At 30.0% G+C, this 26,615-nt stretch overlaps 1 protein-coding gene across 5 annotated transcripts; it reads right to left on the bottom strand.

Moving 5' to 3' along the window:
- Window positions 1–4,781: 4,781 nt before the first annotated feature.
- LOC105128189 (uncharacterized) lies at window positions 4,782–12,372 on the bottom strand. 5 transcript variants are annotated; one of them, XM_011029748.1, is made up of 4 exons: window positions 7,885–8,418; window positions 6,696–6,753; window positions 5,698–5,978; window positions 4,782–4,986 (listed from the first exon to the last, which is right to left on the bottom strand). In XM_011029748.1, the coding sequence occupies exons 2-4, from the start codon at window positions 6,735–6,737 to the stop codon at window positions 4,950–4,952; spliced, it is 360 nt and encodes a 119-aa protein (XP_011028050.1). In that variant the 5' UTR covers window positions 6,738–6,753; window positions 7,885–8,418; the 3' UTR covers window positions 4,782–4,949. The 5 variants fall into 5 exon arrangements, with proteins under 5 accessions (XP_011028050.1, XP_011028046.1, XP_011028047.1 ...); XM_011029744.1 differs by having other exon boundaries at window positions 6,712–6,753; window positions 7,885–8,417; XM_011029745.1 differs by lacking the exons at window positions 5,698–5,978; window positions 6,696–6,753; window positions 7,885–8,418 and adding exons at window positions 9,656–9,936; window positions 10,670–10,877.
- Window positions 12,373–26,615: the final 14,243 nt, after the last annotated feature.

Genomic DNA, 26,615 nt, shown 5'->3' with positions numbered 1-26,615 from the left:
TCAATGAGTTGCGAAGTTTGTCGTTAACTCATGAATTTCTTCACAAGGACAGTACTCTCCTATCATTGACCTTGACCATCGGCCCCTTGAATCCGTCACTCCTGTTCTCGTATCAGTGTGGCAGAACTCCTCCTCTAACAACAACTCTAGCTATTTTCGCGATAATTATAGAGGCTGTAAACGTGAGAGAGGAGCATTAAAACGGATATATATATATATGATCACTCCCCAAGTTATAATATCTTATTTCACTTTTAGATGTAATTAATTTATCTCGTCTTCTCAGTTTTTTATCCTTCACTGATATAGTTCAATATATTTCACTTTAATTCATTTTCTATTTTTTTATATGCGCTAATTCTTTGTACACACATATAGTAAATTGTTTCATTTTCTATTTTTTATATCATATTTGATTATTCCTTATACACATAAATTAAATTGTTACGTGGTTTATAATTGATGATTTAATGATTTAGATTAATTTTCTACATACATTAAATTGTTGATATGAATTGGTTTACAATTATCATAATTATGAATTGGTTTATACTTAACAATTTATTTTTTTCCGGTTAATTAGACTCCTCTAAAGAATATTCTTGCTACACCACACCAATGATAAATATTTAATTCCAAGTTTCATTTTTTTAATTTTTTTCTATTAAAGTTGTTTGAAAATTCTCTTATAAAATATTATTTTCAAAATTTACATAAAAAATTGACAGGTTAAGTAGGAGTTTCTAGAGTGGTGGTACAAAATATAAAAATATATAATAGATTAGCTAAATCAAATATAAAATCAATGGTCAAAATAAAAGCCATACCAGGCACACTCACAAATCACAATAAATATTAATGTATTTGGATATTTCCAAATAGCAATGCAGTAAACCAAAGATGATAGATCTTATTTTGTATTAATCTACCATTAAGAACAAAATAAAAAATAAAAAAGACAGTCATAAGTCCAAAACAAAAAATATGCCAGGTGTTAAATTGCTTTAAAGAGTTTGAAGCAATTGTTTGAAAGCAAAATGGCTAAAAATCAAAACCTTAGGTTCCAATCAAGGTAAAGAATATATATTAGATGACTTTGAAATTTTTTATAAACAACCAAGCATCAAGTATTAAACAATACTAGCCTATACAAGGTAGTTAAATAGTGTTACTAAGAAAAAAAATTGAACTGTACTTGATATAGTAATCTACTCAAAGTAAAGAAGTTATCCAAACAATATTGGGTTAAAATTATATTATATGCAATGTATCTATTAAATTACTGTCAAATTAAAAGTTTGCAAGTTATCACTCCACAAGAAGTATGGAATAGTCTTAAACCAAATGTAACTTATCTCTAAGTCTTTGGTTGCGTGATCTATGCAAAGATCTCAAATGCAAGAAAGATCAAACTTGATAATAAAAACAAGAAATACATCTTTATTGAATGTTGTAATAATAGGATGTGATATGATCTATATAATCACATCATAAAGAAGGTCAGTGTAAATAGAAATGTTATCTTTAAAGAAGATAAACTCGATAATAGAATAAGAATCAATTAGAGTTTAAATGGGTTAGTACTTATAGAATGTCTAATAGTACCAGCAAATAGGCCACAAACTCCAGTATACAGATTCACGGTATTTAACATGAGAAACACACCAACATTAGAATCATCATCATCATCATCAGCATCCTTATCAGAAAACCAAGAAGGATGAGAGACTTGAAAGATTTGTATGATGTCCATGAAGTGACTAAAACTACAAATCTATTTTGTTTTTTTGTAGATAGTGATCCATTTAGCCTTAATAAAGCTGTTATAGAAAAAAATGAATAGAAACAATAAATGAAGAAATACAAGTCATTAAGAAAAATAACACCCGAAAGCTGATTAATTTACCAAAAAGCAAAAAAGCAATTGGTGTTAAATGAGTTTATAAAAAAAAATACAAAAAAAAGTACAAAGTTACAAAGTAAAATTAGTGGCAAAAGGCTACAAGTAGATAGAAGACATTGACTATGGAGAATTATTTGCTCATGTAACCTGGTTAGAAACAATCAGACTAATGATCTCACAAATAACATAATTTAAATAGAAGATCTATCAACTTAATGTGAAATCAACATTTCTGAATGGCTTTCTTAAAAAAAAAAAAGATTTTTGTTGAACAACCACTTAGATACGTTAAAGCCAATAATAAAAGCAAAGTATATAAGGTGAAAAAAGTCTTTTACAACTTGAAGCAAGCTCTGCATGCTTGAAATACCAGAATTGACAGGTATTTTCAAGAAAATGGATTTGCAAATCATTCATATGAACATATAATGTATATGAAGAAAAAAGCTGATGTAATCATACTATTTGTTTACTTATATTTTGATGATTTTCATTGGCAATAATCCTATCATATAGATTTCAAGAAAAAGCATTGTACAAGACTTTAAGATAACATGCATTAGTTTAATGGCATACACTTTATTGGCCTAGAAATGATATAGAAAAAAAATGGGATTTTCGTATCCTTAAACGATTATGCTAAAGACATTCTTGAGAAGTTCATGATGGAAGGTTGCAATTCGATACCAATTCCAGTTGAAAACAGATTAGAATTGAAAAAGAGTAAAGTGAAAAATATTAATCCAACCTACTTTAAAAGTTTAGTAAGAAACTTAAGGTACATGACAAGTATAAGATCAAATATATATAAAATTGTGTTTTTGAAATAAAAAAGATTGTTTTATATATCTCCTCCAACTATTTCTAAATCACCAAGGAATTCTCCCAAGGAATTCTCCCCACCAGTAAGCTTTAGAGTGGGGTTTATATATATATATATATATATAAAGAACTTAAGAAGCAGAACATCAATATATTAGTAATAAGCTAAAAGGTGTAGATGATTCGATGTTTATCCATGCCCAATACACTATAGATTATAATTATAATAGTAATTCACGGTATATTTCTTTTTTTATTACTTTTTAATTTTTTTCATTTTTCCAACTTTCCTCCTTTTTTTCATTTTTTATTTTTTTTTTCAAAATTACTTTCCTTTTTTTCCAAATTTTTTTCCAATTTTTTATCAATTCTATTTTTTTAATATTGAGCTGATTAACAATTTTTCTTTTTAACTTTTTTTCCTTTAAAATATTGTAGATTACTACGATGTTATCCCACATGGTTTTTTTATTTTATTTTTTTATTTTTTAAAATTATTTTTATTGATTTTATTTTTTTAATATTAAACTGATTGAGAATTTAGTTTTTTAATTTAAAAAAAAAAACATTGTTGATTGCTATAGTGTTTCTCTGCATAGTTTTCTTTTGTTTTTTTTAATGATTTTCTACAAAATTATCCTTTTTATTTTATTTTTTAATATTTAGCTATTTAAAAATTACAGTTACAATATATGAAAAAAACATTATAATTTTCCTCGTCAATTACTGTGAATTGTCATAATGTTTTTTTCCACATGTTTTCTTTCTAGTTTTTTTTTTGTAATATTTTTTTGTAAAATTATATTTGTTGATTTTATTTTTTTAATATTAAACTGATTAGAATTTAAATTAATAAAGCTTAATTATTTTTAATATTAAGCTTGTTAGAATTTAATTTTGTAATAAAGTTTAATCATGTAAGGAAAGCATTGTAGTTTTCCTCACAAAACATTGTGAATTACTAAAGTGTCTCTCAACATGTAAGTTTAATCATGTAAGGAAAGCATTGTAGCTTTCTTTACAAAACATTGTGAATTATTAAAGTGTCTCTCAACATGTTTTTTTTCTTATGATTTTTTATAAATTATCTTTGTTTATTTTATTTTTTTAATATTGAACTCGTTGAGAATTACAATTACAAGTCATTACAAATAAGATTAAATCATATGGGAAAACATTGTAGTTTTCATCACAAAACACTATGATTGCTACAATGTTTCCAACATGTTTTTTTCCTAAAATTATCTTTATCGATTTTATTTTTTTAATATTAAATTTATTGATAATTTAGCTTGTATTTTTTTTCTTTAAAATACTGTGAATTGTTGTAGCGTTTTCCATGTTTTTCTTTAAAATATTGTGAATTGTTATAGCGTTTTCCCATGTGATTTTTTAAAAAAAAAAAAATTTAATTTTTTTTTAATATTGAGTTGGTTAGAAAGCATTGTAACTTATCTCATAAAACAATGTGAATTGCTACAATATTTTTCTAAATAGTTTTTTTATGATTTTTTTTCTAAAATTATATTTGTCAATTTTATTAGAGAAAGTATTGTAGTTTTCCTTATAAAACATTGTCGATTGTTATAATGTTTTTTCTCATGCATTTTTTTCCTTCCAACATTATCATTATTGGTTTATTTTTAATCTTAAATTGATAGAGAATTTAGTTTTGTAATTTTTTTATTTTTTATTCAAAGAAAAGCTAAATCATATGACAAAAGTTCTGTATCTTTTCTTAAAAAACACTATAAATTGCTACATATTATTTTATTCAGTCTCTAAATTTTTAATCACCAACACAACTTTTTTTTCTATTTTAAATATTAACTTTATTGTACTTTAAATTTTTATTACTTATCTTTTCAAAGAAAAGCTAAATCATATGACAAAAACATTATATATTTTCTTACAAAATACTATAAATTGCTACATGTTATTTTATTCAGTCTCTAAATTTTTTATCACCAACACAAATTTTTTTTTTATTTTAAAATATTAACTTTATCGTACTTTAAATTTTTATTACTTATCTAGTACTAATTTATAATTTCAATACTATTAAATATATTTATTTTATAAACCCACGTCCATGCCATCTCGTGTGTGTAAGCAGAACAGCAAGCTACTTTTTGCACTCCTGTTTTATGCTGATATGGGATGGCGGGCGCATACTTTATTATTCCTTCTCGTTACTTTATCACTTGAATGTAGAAATAGCTAGTCACGGACTGTTTTCCATGTTGTGCTTCATGCATTCTCTGCAATAAAATATAAAACTAAGCACAGGAAAGCTATGCATTATGCTTTAAAATCTGTCACTAAAGTACTAGTATTTTCACAATCTGGAGATTTGGCCCTTTAACAATGTCTGACCTCTATTGCTATCCTTCATATCTCCTAGCATCCTAACCAAAGTACGTTGATAGCCTCATCCTATCAAAAGTTGGTTTCTCTAACTTTGGTTCGGCAGGCATTATTTCTTTAAGTTGAAAATCGCAGGCTAGCTTGTTATTGAACATTTGAAAAGTTCGATCCCATAAATCAGTAGCAAGAAGATCATCAATATCATGATCTGGATTTTCCATACCAGAATGATCTCCTCGGGATAAATACAATTACTCTTAATTAACGAGCAAAATAGAAAAATATGTATTGAGCTGGCTTGCGTCTATCTGCTCCACATTTAACGGTTTCCTCTGTCCTCTTGGTGGATTTGGTATTTAAAGAAAAACTATGATTTTATATAATAGCCAGATGAAATGCGATCCTTCAGCTGTGATGTTGCTAATTAAGCCAGACAGCAAGAGGACTTCTTCTTCTTCTTTTCAGGACATATTTTTAAATTACTTCTTCAAAGAAAATAATAAAAACTAAACTAATTAAGTTGAAGGGATCTTTTATGGTTCAGCCAATTTCAAATTGAAGGATAAGCTCACATAGAGGGGGGGGGAGAGGGAGGTAAAACTAACCGAAGAGATTGAGTAAGTTTGTCAGCTTCAGAAATATCATTTTCTTCTCGAGCTCTTACGATTTTGAACATAAGATTTAGACGTTCTTGATTGCGTGCAGCCTGTTTCGAGATAAGGAATGTTTCCTTCTTGAGTTGATCACACTCAAATTCCATCTCCTTAAACCTCTCCCTTATTTCCATTTGCCCTTTTTTAACTCTTTTTTGCTGTTCACCGATCTCTGCCATCTCTGCTTCCAACCTTTTCATGCTTGTTTTTCTTTTTCCACTTCCTTTTCTTTTCTGCAACATGGAAAACAAAATCTTGAATACAAATACAACAATCTTCAAATCATAACCCAATAAGATTTTTAATGGCCAAAGGGAACCGTGCTGCCCATTTTGATTTTCTTCCCCTTTCAAAGGGATCCTGTAAGTATGACACTCTGTCACGATGATATTTATCTCTTTGATGCAAGATTACATTAATGTTTAATGCACAGCTATATACATAAATTTCACTTAACCGATCTTAATTATATGTCATAGCTGAAAAACTGTGAGCATCGACACTGATAAAATACCCGGATTTTCAGGCTTCCACTAAAAAAGAAAACGTGAGTGATGAAAATGAAAGGAAATTAAATAAAAAGATCTCTAAACAAAGCAATTAATTTGTCTGCGAATGACTGATTCTTTAATTATTTGACTAATTGAGCTGCAATTAACATTCTTTTCAAGTTATGTGTTACTTTGATAGAACTCCATAATATATTTATTCTCTACCGTCCTCGTCAATAAATGATCATAGAAAAAGATGACAATTTCAGATAAAAAACATTATGGGGAAATAGAAAAGGAAAAACTTGTTGAAATTCCTCGGAACTGGTACTGATGTACATTGTAACTCCTTGTCCTATTTTCATCTTACAGTATTAGAATCCCTAATATAAATATAGGTGAAAAAAGCCTAAAATATCGAGTATTATTCAAGAACTAATGTAAGTGGTTGCTTGGTACCTTGCCAAGCTGGTACCTGAAATTTGGTGACCGGCCATGCATCTTTCAAGCTGCCCAGCTGTCGTTCCCAAGGTGAAGAGTTCAGATCCGTGAAAGGGTTGGGTGAACTTACTTGCATGCATTTTTCTTAATTTACAGACGAGTGGCTATGGGTTCCACCTCTGCGTGTCAACGTCAAGATAGCGTATTCCATAATTCGAATATGATTTTCTCTTCGTTTTCGAACTTTTGAAATCAAAATGTAAGAGCATAAATATTTTTGTTTCTTTAAAAAACATTAAAAAAAAGTTTTTATAACTAAATTTTACATCAATATATAATTTTGATTTGTTAGTTGGATAGAGTACAAAACATCAAGAAATGGACAAGTGGGGTTGGACCACGAGTCTCAAAAGTCAGGCTAACATTGAATGTAGGATGCTAGGGTCAGGTCGACGTGGGGTCTAAAGATCAAGTGGTGTCAGGGCTCGCGGGTTGGGCAAGCATAAGATCTAGGGATTCTAAGGTGAAACTCAATCAAGCCATTTCCTCTTTTTTTTTTCTTGGGTTTCATCCATAATTTAAGAACTCTTGCATTATAAGATGCAGGTCACTTCCATTAAAAACAATATTTTATATAATAGAAGGAAGAAGATTTGGAAAAATACCTACAACAAGAAGAAAAATCCTATAAAAACTATCAGAAGGACTTGATTTTAAATGTAGCATTGTTCAAGGACCTAAAATAAAATTAAGAATCAAGGGACTTGACTGGTACTCAAAGGAATCAAGGTCTAGGAATGGTGCCGCTCGTCTGACTACTTATCAAGAAGGATGGGCAGTACGCAGCAAAAATTGAGAACGATAACAATGAAAATCAATCCATCTAGATTCAGGGTATTGAAAATTACAAGGAAGGATTCCTTTTGCCTTTGTCCGTTGAGAATTAAACTAACAAATTATGGTCGCCGATCATCAATTTTCAACTTCCCTTTTCCATCAGCAATGGTGTTGCCATTTATACAAGTAAAAAAGAAACTAAAAAACCAGCAAGAGTTGCAAAAGATGAATGCTGTATTATAATTATATTTAATTCTAAATCCGCAACGCAAGAAAGGGGAAGCTAGGGCACAAGGGACCTCAAAAATTAGTGTGATGGAGCCATATTTCTCCTTCATGCAATGACCAGCCTCAATAAAATATGACTTACCTGAAACCTGCTCTCAATCGATCTGCAAGCCCTTTTTCTGGCTGTCGTTTGGCACTCCATGGTTATCACTGCTGCGCAGTCTCCTTGCTTTATATTAATTGAAAAGCAGACAAATCAAATATACAAGGATTGTTCATGCCTTGCCTGCTGGAAAGAACACATATACACACACACACACACACACACAGAGGGAGAGAGTTGTAAGGATTGTTAAATGGGCACCGATGGTTTTTCCCTGTCAACGGCAGTGGCGATTGAAATGGACGACTTGAAGTCTCGCGCTATCTATTTCCATTCATCGCACGATGCTTTCGCATTTGGTGCCACTATTTTTGGTTAGACTCTATTTTAGTCCATAGATTCATAAAAGATAGACCCACTTCTTCTTCTCTGCTGTTTAATTTCATTGTAATTTCCAAAAGATTTAAGATTTTTCATCTAGCAGCCATGGTTGTCAAAAACCATCAGCAATCTGACTTGCCTAAGCAACCAGATTATTATTTTGCCCCAAAATCAACCCATACGTCGGTCATTCGTTTCTATGGGTGATATTTTTTTCTCTTTTCTATATAAAATAAGTGTTCGGACAATGATAGTACTTATAAAAAAAATAAAAATAAAAACTTGATATCTGAAGTTATTAACTTCACTGGATTAAACTATAAACAAATTTAAATAATAATAAAAATTAAAAAAAAGGACTTGGTAAAATGTTTTGGCCAACCACTTGACTTACAGGTATGATTGTATTATTTCTCTCAACCACCAAATTGATGATATTTTTAAACTAATTTTACATTATTAAATTCTCTCAAGTAATTTTAAAAACATAATTACGCGCATCAACTTGACGAAATTATTATTAGGATGGATATCAATAAATTAGTGTTTTAATTTATACATCTTTTATTATATTCAATCTGTTTTCATGTTAAATAACATAGTTATTATATTCAATCTTCATTATTAGGATGGATATATTGTCTAATAAAATAAAATAAAAAATTATAGGTCGAATCATATAAATAAAAAGGGGTTTTTACCGATATTATATAACTTAGAAATCAATTCATTAATTAATCACAATTATGCATATAGCATCCCAATCAAAGTACTGTCACTAAAGTACTAGTATTTTCACAATCTGGAGATTTGGCCCTTTAACAATGTCTGACCTGTATTGCTATCCTTCATATCTCCTAGCATCCTAACCAAAGTACGTTGATAGCCTCATCCTATCAAAAGTTGGTTTCTCTAACTTTGGTTCGGCAGGCATTATTTCTTTAAGTTGAAAATCGCAGGCTAGCTTGTTATTGAACATTTGAAAAGTTCGATCCCATAAATCAGTAGCAAGAAGATCATCAATATCATGATCTGGATTTTCCATACCAGAATGATCTCCTCGGGATAAATACAATTACTCTTAATTAACGAGCAAAATAGAAAAATATGTATTGAGCTGGCTTGCGTCTATCTGCTCCACATTTAACGGTTTCCTCTGTCCTCTTGGTGGATTTGGTATTTAAAGAAAAACTATGATTTTATATAATAGCCAGATGAAATGCGATCCTTCAGCTGTGATGTTGCTAATTAAGCCAGACAGCAAGAGGACTTCTTCTTCTTCTTTTCAGGACATATTTTTAAATTACTTCTTCAAAGAAAATAATAAAAACTAAACTAATTAAGTTGAAGGGATCTTTTATGGTTCAGCCAATTTCAAATTGAAGGATAAGCTCACATAGAGGGGGGGGGAGAGGGAGGTAAAACTAACCGAAGAGATTGAGTAAGTTTGTCAGCTTCAGAAATATCATTTTCTTCTCGAGCTCTTACGATTTTGAACATAAGATTTAGACGTTCTTGATTGCGTGCAGCCTGTTTCGAGATAAGGAATGTTTCCTTCTTGAGTTGATCACACTCAAATTCCATCTCCTTAAACCTCTCCCTTATTTCCATTTGCCCTTTTTTAACTCTTTTTTGCTGTTCACCGATCTCTGCCATCTCTGCTTCCAACCTTTTCATGCTTGTTTTTCTTTTTCCACTTCCTTTTCTTTTCTGCAACATGGAAAACAAAATCTTGAATACAAATACAACAATCTTCAAATCATAACCCAATAAGATTTTTAATGGCCAAAGGGAACCGTGCTGCCCATTTTGATTTTCTTCCCCTTTCAAAGGGATCCTGTAAGTATGACACTCTGTCACGATGATATTTATCTCTTTGATGCAAGATTACATTAATGTTTAATGCACAGCTATATATATAAAATTCACTTAACCGATCTTAATTATATGTCATAGCTGAAAAACTGTGAGCATCGACACTGATAAAATACCCAGATTTTCAGGCTTCCACTAAAAAAGAAAACGTGAGTGATGAAAATGAAAGGAAATTAAATAAAAAGATCTCTAAACAAAGCAATTAATTTGTCTGCGAATGACTGATTCTTTAATTATTTGACTAATTGAGCTGCAATTAACATTCTTTTCAAGTTATGTGTTACTTTGATAGAACTCCATAATATATTTATTCTCTACCGTCCTCGTCAATAAATGATCATAGAAAAAGATGACAATTTCAGATAAAAAACATTATGGGGAAATAGAAAAGGAAAAACTTGTTGAAATTCCTCGGAACTGGAACTGATGTACATTGTAACTCCTTGTCCTATTTTCATCTTACAGTATTAGAATCCCTAATATAAATATAGGTGGAAAAAGCCTAAAATATCGAGTATTATTCAAGAACTAATGTAAGTGGTTGCTTGGTACCTTGCCAAGCTGGTACCTGAAATTTGGTGACCGGCCATGCATCTTTCAAGCTGCCCAGCTGTCGTTCCCAAGGTGAAGAGTTCAGATCCGTGAAAGGGTTGGGTGAACTTGCATGCATTTTTCTTAATTTACAGACGAGTGGCTATGGGTTCCACCTCTGCGTGTCAACGTCAAGATAGCGTATTCCATAATTCGAATATGATTTTCTCTTCGTTTTCGAACTTTTGAAATCAAAATGTAAGAGCATAAATATTTTTGTTTCTTTAAAAAACATTAAAAAAAAGTTTTTATAACTAAATTTTACATCAATATATAATTTTGATTTGTTAGTTGGATAGAGTACAAAACATCAAGAAATGGACAAGTGGGGTTGGACCACGAGTCTCAAAAGTCAGGCTAACATTGAATGTAGGATGCTAGGGTCAGGTCGACGTGGGGTCTAAAGATCAAGTGGTGTCAGGGCTCGCGGGTTGGGCAAGCATAAGATCTAGGGATTCTAAGGTGAAACTCAATCAAGCCATTTCCTCTTTTTTTTTTCTTGGGTTTCATCCATAATTTAAGAACTCTTGCATTATAAGATGCAGGTCACTTCCATTAAAAACAATATTTTATATAATAGAAGGAAGAAGATTTGGAAAAATACCTACAACAAGAAGAAAAATCCTATAAAAACTATCAGAAGGACTTGATTTTAAATGTAGCATTGTTCAAGGACCTAAAATAAAATTAAGAATCAAGGGACTTGACTGGTACTCAAAGGAATCAAGGTCTAGGAATGGTGCCGCTCGTCTGACTACTTATCAAGAAGGATGGGCAGTACGCAGCAAAAATTGAGAACGATAACAATGAAAATCAATCCATCTAGATTCAGGGTATTGAAAATTACAAGGAAGGATTCCTTTTGCCTTTGTCCGTTGAGAATTAAACTAACAAATTATGGTCGCCGATCATCAATTTTCAACTTCCCTTTTCCATCAGCAATGGTGTTGCCATTTATACAAGTAAAAAAGAAACTAAAAAACCAGCAAGAGTTGCAAAAGATGAATGCTGTATTATAATTATATTTAATTCTAAATCCGCAACGCAAGAAAGGGGAAGCTAGGGCACAAGGGACCTCAAAAATTAGTGTGATGGAGCCATATTTCTCCTTCATGCAATGACCAGCCTCAATAAAATATGACTTACCTGAAACCTGCTCTCAATCGATCTGCAAGCCCTTTTTCTGGCTGTCGTTTGGCACTCCATGGTTATCACTGCTGCGCAGTCTCCTTGCTTTATATTAATTGAAAAGCAGACAAATCAAATATACAAGGATTGTTCATGCCTTGCCTGCTGGAAAGAACACATACACACACACACACACACACACAGAGGGAGAGAGTTGTAAGGATTGTTAAATGGGCACCGATGGTTTTTCCCTGTCAACGGCAGTGGCGATTGAAATGGACGACTTGAAGTCTCGCGCTATCTATTTCCATTCATCGCACGATGCTTTCGCACTTGGTGCCACTATTTTTGGTTAGACTCTATTTTAGTCCATAGATTCATAAAAGATAGACCCACTTCTTCTTCTCTGCTGTTTAATTTCATTGTAATTTCCAAAAGATTTAAGATTTTTCATCTAGCAGCCATGGTTGTCAAAAACCATCAGCAATCTGACTTGCCTAAGCAACCAGATTATTATTTTGCCCCAAAATCAACCCATACGTCGGTCATTCGTTTCTATGGGTGATATTTTTTTCTCTTTTCTATATAAAATAAGTGTTCGGACAATGATAGTACTTATAAAAAAAATAAAAATAAAAACTTGATATCTGAAGTTATTAACTTCACTGGATTAAACTATAAACAAATTTAAATAATAATAAAAATTAAAAAAAAGGACTTGGTAAAATGTTTTGGCCAACCACTTGACTTACAGGTATGATTGTATTATTTCTCTCAACCACCAAATTGATGATATTTTTAAACTAATTTTACATTATTAAATTCTCTCAAGTAATTTTAAAAACATAATTACGCGCATCAACTTGACGAAATTATTATTAGGATGGATATCAATAAATTAGTGTTTTAATTTATACATCTTTTATTATATTCAATCTGTTTTCATGTTAAATAACATAGTTATTATATTCAATCTTCATTATTAGGATGGATATGTTGTCTAATAAAATAAAATAAAAAATTATAGGTCGAATCATATAAATAAAAAGGGGTTTTTACCGATATTATATAACTTAGAAATCAATTCATTAATTAATCACAATTATGCATAAAACTCAATCATAAAAGTTAATTTTTTTTTATTTTTTTAAGTTTTATTTGTGGGTTTCACACTTAAACTTTAACCTTCATCTCTAAACAAACATACACGATCCCGTCGAGGTGATTTTTAGGAAAGCATATAGCATTTAAAATCCAAAATAATTAACAGTGTCTAATTAGATAACGAAACATGTGAATTAAATTATCCTATAATTTAAAGGATGGAAATAAAAAGAAATAACCCGTAAGGCGCGTTTGTTCTGATCATCAGCAAGCGACGGCCATTAAAAAACTGGGGATAGAGATGCCAGCGGTTCGAACATAAACATCGTAAGTGATTCACGCGTTCCTTGACAACCTCCATGATCCTGCATGTGAGCCAGCATGTGCCACGTGACATGTTACTAGGAGGCTTGCGTGAGAATTGTGACGTGCAGTTTGGTAGTGCTTGTCTGCCGGTAAGGTGTCCCAGACGCTGGAGATGAGAGAATATTATGAAATTATATATCAAAATTGTTTCATTTTATAAAAAGATTCAAATTAAAAATCATGTCCTTCGCTCATCAATCATGACCATTGGTTTTGTATAGATTATTTCTTATCATTGGATTAGATTCAACAAAAATAGCTACAATTAACATGCTAATTTTTTGTCTGGTTCCATTAATTACAAGTTTATGAGAAACCCAAACCTTCATATTTTTATTTTTTTTCCTTTCCTATAGATTTCTTTATTTGGCCAGATAATATTCTTGCTGATAAATTTGTGTATTTAGAAGATATTTGTTTCCGCGGTAACTTTAATTTTTAAAACAAATTATGTAAATTAAGTGTTTGGTGATATAAAAAAACAATTTATTGTCCGGTGAAACTATAAATTATTTTCTCAAACCACTATTTAGCACACAGTAACTGAAAATTACTTTTTATGTAATTCACCTGGACACTATTTATTTCTTGGAATGAACAGTGTCTATGCCAGGTGAATTATAAATTATTTTCGCAGACCATTGTTTAGCACATAACAGCTGAGAACTACTTCTTATGTAATTCACCTGGGTATTGTTTATTTCATGAAATGAACAGTACCTATAAATCACCTGGCAACGTGAGAAGCAATAATGCTAAGGGAATTTTAATGGCACTGTTTATGTAAACAGTGTTTATTGGACCGCGTCTAATCTGATTAAAAACAGAACCTTCATATCTTTTTTTTTTTTTTCCTTTCCTATAGATTTCTTTATTTGGCCAGATAATATTATTGCTGATAAATTTGTGTATTCAGAAAGTATTTGTTTACACGGTAACTTTAATTTTTAAAATAAATAGTGTAAATTAAGTGTTTGGTAATATAAAAAAAACAATTTATTATCTGGTGGAACCCACGTTAATCTAAAAAAAAAAAATTAAAATTTTAAAAATTGTGTTTTACTTAAAAACTCGTGTTTATTATTATTCAATAGCACTACATAAATAAGAAGAACATCGCATGATAACATAGTATTTGTAAAATTTGATTTTATTTTCTCAAACCACTGTTTAGCACACAGTAACTAAAAATTACTTTTTATGTAATTCACCTGGAATGAACAGTTTCTATACCAGGTGAATTATAAATTATTTTCTCAAACCACTGTTTAGCACACAACAGCTGAGAACTACTTCTCATGTAATTCACCTGGGTATTGTTTATTTCTTGAGATGAACAGTATCTATAAATCACCTGGCAACGCGAGAAGCAATAATGCTAAGTGAATTTTAATGGCACTGTTTATGTAAACAGTGTTCATTGGATCGTGCTTATTTGATAAAAAAATTTAAATTTTTAAAAATTATATTTTATTCAAAAATTAGTGTTTATTATTATTCAATAACACTACATAAATAAGAAGAACATCACATGATACATAAATCAGAAGAACATCGCATGATAACATAGTATTTGTGAAATTTGATCGCAATTCTAATTTTATTTCTTATGATATTTTACTTAATTTTGTTACACGCTTAAAAAACTATGTAAACTATAGTTCTTATCAGATGAATTTCATCCGTAATGAAATTATAGATAAATTAATGGGATAATAAAAAATATTTGATATAAAATATTATTTATTTAATGATGTAATAATAGCAGTTAAATCTACAAATTTGAATTAAAAACCATTAATATTAATATATATCTTTTTTAGTTATTTTATAACATCAATTTGAAAAGTATGTTTAATTAAATATATTAAATTATTTTTTATTTAACCATACTTTTAACAAACAAAACATATAGAAATATCAAATCAACTTTAACTAAAAAGAATTTTTTATAAAACTATTTTTTTCAATTCATGATCGCAAAAGTTATTGTAATATCAAGCAGGCTTTTAATGAACACTGCTCATTGGGCGGATATCATATAGTTCTTATCAGATGAATTTCATCCGTAATGAAATTATAGATAAATTAATGGGATAATAAAAAATATTTGATATAAAATATTATTTATTTAATGATGTAATAATAGCAGTTAAATCTACAAATTTGAATTAAAAATCATCAATATTAATATATATCTTTTTTAGTTATTTTATAACATCAATTTGAAAAGTATGTTTAATTAAATATATTAAATTATTTTTTATTTAACCATACTTATAACAAAATATATAAAAATATCAAATCAACTTTAACTAAAAAGTATTTTTTATAAAACTATTTTTTTCAATCCATCGCAAAAGTTATTATAATATGAAGCAAGCTTTTAATGAACACTGCTCATTGGGTGGATATTGGCCGGTGTGGTTTGTAAGTAAGATATCTATTCTATTTATTTTTTTATTTCAAAAATATTTTTGAAAAAAATATGAATATTTATTTATTCTTTTAGTTTTAATTATTTTTTATATTTTTAGATATTTTGATATATTAATATTAAAAATAATTTTTAAAAAATTAAAAAAATTATTTTAATATATTTTTAAATAAAAAATATTTTAATAAGCAATAGAATTACATTCTCATGCACCCCGACAACTAAGTGGTCGTTACACGTTCAATTATTCCGTCGAGAATTTTCGAGTGGCCACGAGTCAACTTCACCCTTTCAAATCATGCATCTTGTGCGTATCGATCCGCAAAGCACTATGAAAAATCATTTTTAAAAAAATACAGATATCTTTCACATTCTTGGGGAATATCTACCAATATATTCTTGCTGGATTATTTCAGAGTCAATTCACATAAAGGTCCTTGTGATAGTGTTTTAGATTCGTGTATCAGTTATTATTTTAAAGTATTTTTTATTTATAAATATATTAAAATATTTTTTTAAAAAAATAAAATTTATTTTTTATATCAACACATCAAAATAATTAAAAATTATTAAAAAATAATTTCAAACAAAAAAATATCAAAAATTTTTAAAAGTATCTTTTGAACACAAAATTAAACACACTCTTTATATTTATATAGATTTTTCTTTTAAAATTTTTTAGTAGTTTATGAGATTATTATATCGGTTATTTTTTAAAATATTTTTTATTTAAAAATATATTAAAATAATATTCTAAAAAAATCATATTTTTTTAATTTAATTTTTATAAGATTATTTTGGTCTTATAACTCGTATTATGGATTTATAAAATTTATCCAAGTTGATATACATTAGTTTTTTATTTTTATTTAATATTTAATTAATTAAAAATTATTTAAATTATATTTAAATCTATCAAATTAACTAAATTATATCAAGTTGTTAAAATAATTATATATTAAAATACAGCTAACTTCTAAACAATTGAAATGCATGTTAAAAAAAAAAAAAAAAGCATTTTACGAAATTATGTCTTCCAGGAGATGCTCTTATGACGCTCGTATCGCACGTGAAAACGTTACAGCAGTCGTAAGCGGAGATAAAGATGACAGCGTCAGATAAGCTGTGGCAACGCGCGGAGCACGAAGATTTATAATAAGCTCGACATTCTGTATTGAGGTAGAGATCCTGGATCCGAGAAAGAAAGAAAAGTTAGGAGACCTTACTGAGCACGAGAGTTGTTGGAAATTTTGAGAGTCTGATTCTTTTTTCCTTTGTCCACGTAAGTTAAATTTCCCGGATTTCTTAACCGACTGACAACTGTTTGTCAGACTATGTGGTTACTTGGCTCTGGTGGGTCCTTTCACTTTAGATTTTGTTTTTTTTCTTAGATGGTCAAGAATTTAAAACCCATGACTCTCGTTCTCGTATAAAATTAATTTAATTGAGTATAAGATGATGAGAAATTCATGCAAATTCAAGTCGGGAGATTTTTTAATTTCGATGAATATTTCAAAAAATAATACGAAAGTACACTATGTTTAATACTTCAGTTATTTAATTATTTTTTAAATTAAAAGTTTTTTTGGTTTTTATCATGTTTTATTATATTTGATATGTTATGCTGTGATATTAAGCCTATCAAATTGTTTGAAAATGAAAAATTGTGCTATGTTGTTGATAAGATTATTTAAATTAAAATATTATTGAATAAAACTTAAATTAAATATTTTTAAATAACAATTCAAGAAACTAAATGATTTTTTCAAGAAACAAATTCTTAAAAAAACACACACACAAATACAATAAAAAATATAAATAAAAAAATAATCAAAGTATTATATAATTTTTTTTAGTAAATAGAACAACTAAATAATTTAACTAAGATCCATACACAAAAATTAAGATCTAATACACACAAAAATAAAATAAAATAATCAAGGTTAGTTCATTTTAAAATATTCAAGATTATTAATGGTGTGTTTAGTTCAGAATTTTAGAAACTGAAAGGAGAGAAAGACAAGAGGTAGAGTTTTGTACAAAATATGATATCCTTTTTGAATTCAACTGGCTATATTAACAGCCTTTACAACCAATATAAACAAAACACGTTTTAACTTAATGCAAAAGACTATGAATAATTGCTGAAGAATAAAACTGCTGGTAGAGAATAGAAACTGCTTCACAACAAGACTTGGTCTCCTCTGTATTATTGAATGAAAATAGCTATAATGCAAATAACTACGCCCACATCCAGTGTCCACATCTGCCTTGCATGCATGCATTGCTAAAGAGTGGAGCACGTAACAATCCCCACCCACTCAAACTGTCCTTGTCGTCAATGATGAAAATGGGGATAGGGCCGGCTTAAAAAACTGTCACTCATTTTTCCAAGTGGCATCTTCATCTGAAGCTCCCACCCAGTTGACTAACACTTCTGATTTGGGATGGCATTTCCTTTTTTGAATTTCACACCTTGCCAAAATGGAAACAGGTTGAGGAAGAATGGAAGAGTATTTGAGGCTTTTATGGTCTGTGCGAACGATGAATGGTTTCCCAAGTAGACAGTGAAGCCACTTCCTAATTGTCTTGACAATAGCTAACATCTCCTTCTCATATATAGATAGAGTGAAGGACGTCCCTTTAAGAGCTGCACTGAAATAAGCCACGGGATAGCTGTGTTAAGTAAGGACAACACCTATTCCTAAACCATTGGCATCACATTCAACTACAAACGGTTGGGAAAAATCTAGAAGGCATAAGGTGGGTGGAGTCATGAGGGCCTATCTAAGTTGATTGAATGTTATCTCTGTTTCGTCAGTTCAAGGGAACTTTTCTTTAATCAAGAGTTTGGTCATAAGAGTTGCCATGCTGCTAAAGTGACGAATGAATTTCTGGTAATAGCCTGCTAAGCCTAGGAATCCTCGGACTTCTTTGGCTATAGTGGATGTGGACCAAGCCACCACTACTCATATTTTAGCAGGGTCGACTGATACTCCATCTTTAGTGATAGCATGCCCCAAATACTTAACCTATTGAACTCCAAAATGGCATTTTGACTCCTTAGCAAATAACTGGTTAGCAGCTAAAATCATAACGACAAGTTGCAAGTGAGTAAAGTGATCCTCCTTGATTTGGAGTACACTAAGATGCCATCGAAAAATACCAGAATGAATTGCCGAAGGTAGGGTCGAAAAAGGTCGTTCATGAGGCTTTGAAAAGTTGTTGGGGCAGTAGTGAGCCCGAAAGGCATGACAATGAACTCATAATGTCCCTCATGAGTTCGAAATGCTGCCTTCAAAATATCATCCTCCTTCACATAAATTTGATGATAACCCGACTGTAAATCTAATTTCAAAAAGAACTTAGCTCCATGGAGCTAGTCTAGTAACTCATGAATCACTGGTATATGATGTTTATCTTTTATTGTGATTTTGTTAAGAGCCCGGTAGTCAATGCAAAATCGCCAAGTTCCATCTGCTTTTTTTTTTTCCCAACAAAACTGGTGAGGAGAAAGGGCTATTGCTTAGATGTATGAGTCCAAATTCTAAAAACTCCTTTACCATTTGTTTGATCTCTGTCTTTTGATAGTATGGGTATTTGTGAGGCCGCACGTTTGCTAGACCTGTGTTTGGCTGGAGTGGAATCTTATGGTCATGTTAGCATTGAGGAGGAATACTAGAGTTAGAGGCAAAGACCTCTAGAAACTCATCCAAGAGGCATTTGATCTCCAGAGGATATGTATTTATTGAAGGCATGGAGTTAAGTGGTTGAATTTGAAAAAAAAAAACCCATCCCCTGTAGACCCAAGTACTCTTTATTGTGTAAAAGCTCAATACTAGACGTGTCAGCCTCCCGTCCAAGTCCCTGCAGAGTATGTATGACTTCGCCGATTCTGAAGGTAATGGCGAGATGTTTGTAGTCTGTCTCAACTAGTCCAAGGGTTTCCAGCCATTGCACTCCCAGGACTACTTGACCGACTGCCATAGGAAGAACATAATAATCAGCAGTGATGGTAATTCCCTGGATGGATAACATGATTCCTTAGCAACGGCCTGCGTATTCTACTAGTTCCAGATAGGCAACCACCATATGAAGTTTCCTGTCTCTGATAATCGGCAGGCCAAACCGAGTTGCAATGGCTTGGTCAATGAAATTATGAGTGCTACCCCCATCTATTAACACTATCAAACTTTTATTCTGTAATCTCCCCAAGACTCAAATGGTTTGGGTTTGTTCAGCACCAGCAATAGCATGGAAGGAGGTTGAGTTGAGGTTGGTGTTCAAAACTAGCAACAGAAGGTGGACCGGATGCCCTATGGGAAGAAGTTTCTTGTACAAATGGGTTGGTTTCGGGAGGAATGGCTTGTGTATGTTCGATGGTGCGAATGGCCTGTAATTCGGTAAGGATGGTTTGTAAAACTGCATTGAGTTGATCAAAGCTTGTCTCGTGCCTAACCAAAGTCTCATTGACTTCGTTGCGAAATTCAGCTTTAGTTTTCCCACGGGTGTTCATGGACAAAAACTGCTCTGATATCAAATGGTGTGTTAAGTTCAGAATTTTAGAAGCAGAGAGGAGAGAAAGACAAGAGGTAGAGTTCTGGGCAAAATATGATATCCTTTATTGAATTCAACTAGCTATATTAATAGCCTTTACAACCAAAATAAACAAAGCACGTTTTAACTTAACGCAAAAGATTAGGAATAATTGCTGAAGAATAGAACTTCTGCTGGAGAATAGGAACTACTTCTCAACAAGACTTGGTCTCCTCTGTATTATTGAATGAAAATAACTGCAATGCAAATAATTACGCCACGTTCAATGCCCACGTCTGCCTTGCATGCATGCATTGCCAAAGAGTGGAGCACATAACAATTAACTATGTAATTAGATAGTATTTAATTACTATGTATAGAACATGAATAATTGAAGTTAGCTAATTTTAAAATTCTTAAGGTTGTTTTTGTTTTTAAAAATAAAATAAGAAGTTTTACCATCTCAAAACCATCATTTATTTAATGTGGAAGCTCAAGTGAAATATATTTCAACTTCAATCTTGAACATGATTATAACTACTTTGTGTATATGCCAATTATCTCATTGTTACTTAATATATTAATATAATAAAAGAAAATAAGATGTTGAGATTCAAACTATTATTAATTTAGCTAATTAAATCTTGATTAAAGAATCATCTCATTACATGAGATTCTAAATATTAATCTCTGATATATTTTTACTTCATTATTTAGATTAACCTGCTAATTTTAAAATATGTTTGTATACTTAACAAATTTTAATATGAATAAAAACCGGATAATTTGGTTAATGGGATAGTTTTGCTACAAGTACTTGAAATGAGTTCTGCACTGGCTAATATATATATCTAAAAATACTTAATATGTCGGAAATGAAGTTCTAGTATGTTCTCAATGAACTTTTTTTTTTTGGTTAGGGCTTAAATCCCATTTCTTACCTATCAGATCTTTATAAAATAGTGATAGTATTTTTTACTATATTTTTTTAAATAACAGTCTGCTTAAAATAGTTATTTAATAATTTTTTCAAATTATATTTCCTTTGCGAAGTAATTAACTTCACAAAAATCAACTAAATATTTTATAAAAATTCAATGGCCAAAATATAGGATTGAAGATCCAATAACCAAAAAACAAAGAGAATATAAGGTCACCAATTAAGGACATATTGAGACTCTGTTCTCATTATATCTAATACCATTAAAAATATTTTGATAAAATTATTTTAACTACACATTAAAAAAACATAAAAAAAGATCATAATTAACCTTAAATTAATTTTTAAAAAATCCTTAACAAATTATGACAATAGTTACTTGTCTTTCAAGATGTTAAAATCATCTTATTAAAGTTTTTCTAAAAATATGTGGTGAGAATAAAACTATAGCATGTTCTCAGTTAACCTTTTTCTTTTTGGTTGTTGAGCTTTAAATTTTATTTTTTAGCTATTAAATTTTTATAAATTTTTTGCTTAACTTTTGTACATGATAATTACATTGAGAGAAACATAATTTTTGAAATAATTATTATTTTTAATAACGGTTGTGTTTAACCATTATTATAAATAATAATTATGTTTACATTATGTTATTTTATTAATATTATTTAAATATACATTATTTTCCAAAACTTTTATGAAACTGTATTAAAATTCTAAAATACCTTGTGTTTGCTGCTTGAAGAAATCTTTTGTTGCTTTCAAGAGCATAATTGTTAATTCTTGTTCAACTTTTGATTGCTTAATCTCAAACTCAATGACTCGTAACCTATCTAAGCTAGGTTGGCTTTGTATAAGTTATTTATCTAACTAAAATTTACATTTGGTTAGCCTAATGACTATCAAAACCTAATTAGATTAAAAAAAAAAAAAAGAAAGAAAAAGAAATGCAAGAACATGGTTCGTGAGTTAATCCAATCCAATTATATATGACCGGAGCCCGATTTAACAACTATCTTTAAGAGCCCAAATTTGACAATTCGTGACATCATGATTTTTTTTAATACAGTGAATTAAATGTTTGATATCTATTTTTAGTTAAAAATACATTAAAATATTTTTTAATTTTTTTAACATTAACATATTAAATCTATAAAAGAAATATTTTAAAAAATATTATTTTAATATTTATTAGATAAAAAAATTTAAAAAATACTTTAAAAATAGTCTTGAACCACAAAAATAATAAACACCCAAGAAATCCCAAACACTTTTATTTTTTTTTAAGATTTAAGACCAAACCTATTAGAAAACAAAGAGTTGAATTAGTGAGGGTTTGATACAGTGGTGTAAAATATTTTTTAAAATTTTTTTTATTTAAAAATATATATATTTTTTAATTTTTTATACTAATATATCAAAATTATTAATAAATACAAAAAAATTAATTTAATATTTTTAAAGTAAAATATACTTTTAAAATATACTTAAAAATAGGTTAAAATTTAGATTTAATTTTATATTTGATATTAACTCATCAAATTTATTTGAAAATACTAAAAAATATTAATTTAATATTTTTAAAGTAAAATATACTTTTAAAATATATAAAAAAATAAAAATAAAAGCTACCATGTAGCATGTGGGCCACTTTACAAAGGGACCCCAAAAATTGACTTAATTTGGAAGAAATAATGTGTCAGGGCCTCGGTGTGATTGATGTTCAAGACACAAGAAAGGGGTAAAGGGCTATCAGCGAAAGATCATGAGGCAGCTGACCTTTCGCATTTACTGGCGTTCGTGGGGACTTGACATTCCTCCCCCAGATAGATCAGAAATTCAGAATGTCCTACAGAAATGGCCCAAGCCGTCTTCCACACCCCTAATAAATTTTACTTCAATAGGTCACATCCATTTAACTTAAAGCGGAAAATAAATATACAGAAAATAGTAATATAACTTTTCAATTTACAAAATTAAAAATTAAAATATATAGTAAAAGAATACACAGAACTCTCAATCCCAGCATATGTTAAGAAGAAGAGGTGGTCACAGGCAGCAACACTGGTGTCATTTTACGGCTCCGTTCCCCTGGATGACCCATGAAGCTGTCTTTATTTACTCATCACCTGACATTTGTGTTCTCCGTCAACTACTTCTCTGCCACAACCATTAAGGTTACAACATCTAATTTCAAAATCATGGGTCCCTTCTCCCTCTGCATGCCAAGTGTCATGATTTTTCATGGTCATCCGATCCTGTTCCTGCGTGATGCGTTTGTCTGCTTTACAATTGAAGCTGAACGTGTACAAATATAGGGCAACAGCCTGTGCAGTCAAGGGAAACCATTATTCTTTTCATTACAAAAACTACCATCTTACTCACTAGTACAACATCTAAAGACTCCAACAAGAGCTTGATCTTGTTATCAATGGTCTGGTGTAAGACACCATTAATTTATTTGAAATGGGGATATGAGATATAATCAAATAGTGGAGGTTGTGGACTAGCAGGGCTCCAATATTTGTGGTCTATCGGACCACACAAAATTGGGGCAGGATATCATAGTTCTTGGGCTCAATATTTCTTAGCTTGTCCGATAAGAGAATGAATAGGAAGGCACCTACCCCTGTGTTCTTCTCTTCCAGATTTAATAAATTAGAGGGAAAAAACTTAATGTGCCGCTCGGGAAATGAATCATTTCTAGTGGTTTAAGTCGGGACCAGCTGAACGGAGTATCTGAAAAAAAAAAGTAGTGCTGAATTCAAACAGCTTAAAGCCTAGAGATAATGAAACACAGTGAGGGTTCAGTCCCATGGCATGGAGCAAGTTGAGACATGGGTTTGGATCAGTTTTATTGAGGTTGGAATTGAATGTCACATTGATCACTCGGGGATGTTGCGGCACCAGATGGTCTTATAGGAAAATCATGTCTATGTGAAAGCTTTTGAGCCTCCTTCTGTAGTTTGATCTCAACTTGTCAAATGAAGGCAACTTGATCCTACAGTGTCACTGTACGAGCTTGATCTATAATCTCGTCATGTTGGTGGTGAATTTTTTTTCTAATAAGTTTTGTAAAGATCATGCTCTAAATAGACTTCTAATAATGTCTAGTTTACTGCAATAAAATGGCATGATAAAGAAAAAAATAAAAGTATCCTCAGTATAATGAGAAATATATTTAAAACCAAGAAAATGTGAAATGAGTTTAGAATTGAAGTTATAAATTGTATTATTTACTTGTCAAATAGGTGTTCTATAGAAAGCTTAAATTGCATGACTTTATAAAAAGCCAAGTTTTACTTATTTAAAAGTAATTAAAAGTATTAACTACATGCATGCATATGATTAAATAAGGACCCAACTAGATGACAAAAGTAAAAAATGATTTTTGTGAGCTCTAATCAAAAGTCAAAATGATACAAGTTTTACAATTCTAATAAAAAAAAATGGTGATTAATAAGAATGTCAAATTTGATGAAGAAAAAACATGAAATTAGAAGATAAATGATGTTGAGCAGTATACATTTTTATTAGTTCTTGATGTTGAAATATGAAGATCATCAATAACTTGTTACACCTCTATAATCACCAAGAACTATTTTCTTCTTCTTCTTCTTCTTCTTCTAGTAGAAGTTCCACTAGTGGCAACTCACTTAGTTCATCAAGAAAAATGAGGTGATTTGATGGCTTGTACAAAATAATTAATCCAATTAATGATGATATATCACTATATTGACATCTTGCTACAAGTGAATCTATAGCATTTGTAAATAAATACATGATGAAAAATAGAGAATTGCTATATATAAAGAAATTGCATCAATTGAAAAGAATAACATATAAAAATTTATTCTTGGACCAAAAAAGAAGAAGAAAATAATAGGTTAAAAAGAAGTAACCTGTAGTTATATTATTAACTTGAAAAGATGAATATATAGCTATTACAACAAGTGTTTGTTATTCTATATGGCTGAGAAGATAAAGAAAAAGTTGTAAATGTCACATTAGAAGTCTACAAAAATTTGTACAAACAACTTATTGGTCATTGTTTTAACTAAGAATCTAGTATATATTTCATGATTGAAGTGAGCACATAGATATAATATTTCATTTCCAACAAAATTGTATTACAAACAAGGAATTTGAAGTCAAATATATAAGGATATAAAACGAAGTTGTAAGTATTTTTATAAAACTACTTGAACATGATGTTTTTGCCAAGATGAGAGATATTTTATAAGTTATAAAGAAATTAATTTTAAAAGGGGATATTGAAAGTAAACTAAATTTTGATTTTCTGTAAAATAGAAGAATCAGCCAATAGATGAAAACGATATAATACATTTCCTTTTTAAATTAAGATTTTTTTAATAATTTAATTTTTTATTTGTTTATAACTGGAGGTTTATAAATAAATTTTTAATCAAAAACATAATTAATATATGTTGAGAGAGATACAAAAGAGAAAACACTTTCTAAATTTTTTTTTTACCAAATCCTCTTATTGTTCTCTAGTTTTACTTATTATTTTGCTGTTAATAAACTCCCGCCACACTTATTTTTTTCTTCCAACAAGCATATATAATAATTCATTTCGTAGTAACCTTGGCAAAACCACCATGTCAATGGTGGCAATTCACACATTAGAGTTCTTAAAACTAGAGGACAATCCATTAGAAAGAGGACTGAGCTTATGCAAGTTAAAATAAATACATCATGGGAAAAAAGAGATACATGTGGCGGGGAGGTGGATTTGGATTATCGCCTCAGTGCAAGTCATTAAGAGCACAAATTAATGCTCCGGCAACAAATCAACTAACCACATACTCCTTCACCTGCTAATATTTACTTCACTCTGTCAGCTCTATATAATCCCCGCTTTCTACACTGAAGAATGCACCTTTCAGTTATATCCTATTTTACTTCTAGTGTTCTCCAAGAATACTGAGATGGAGAGGCAGGAAAGCAAGCAGGCTTCAGTGTTGATGTGGGTTTTGGCCGCTGGCTTGCTTTCTCACAATTTGGCGTTCCCTGTATTGGCCACAACCTTTGAAGATCAGAAGAACTACTACTCCCCAGATCCACAAATTATGTAAAGTACTAAAAAAAATATTAAGTTTATATATTTTTAGTGCAAATACACTTTTAAAATCTATTTAAATACAATTAAAAACACGATAGCAAATAGCCATTACACATAAATAGTTTAGAAGGATTTGATTGAACTGTTTAATAATCACATATATGGTTTGGAAGGATTTGATAGAATTGTTTAATACTAATGATAGTTATTTTTTAAAATATTTTTTTATAAATATTTTAAAATTTATTTTTAATATAATATATCAAAATAATTTTTAAAAAATATTAATTTAAAAAAAAAAAACAAAATTTTCAAAATCGAGGCTG

This window comes from Populus euphratica, unplaced genomic scaffold, assembly GCF_000495115.2.
Source record: "Populus euphratica unplaced genomic scaffold, PopEup_1.0 scaffold49.1, whole genome shotgun sequence".
Lineage (NCBI taxonomy): Eukaryota > Viridiplantae > Streptophyta > Magnoliopsida > Malpighiales > Salicaceae > Populus > Populus euphratica.
This window is presented reverse-complemented; position numbering and strand designations above follow the sequence as displayed.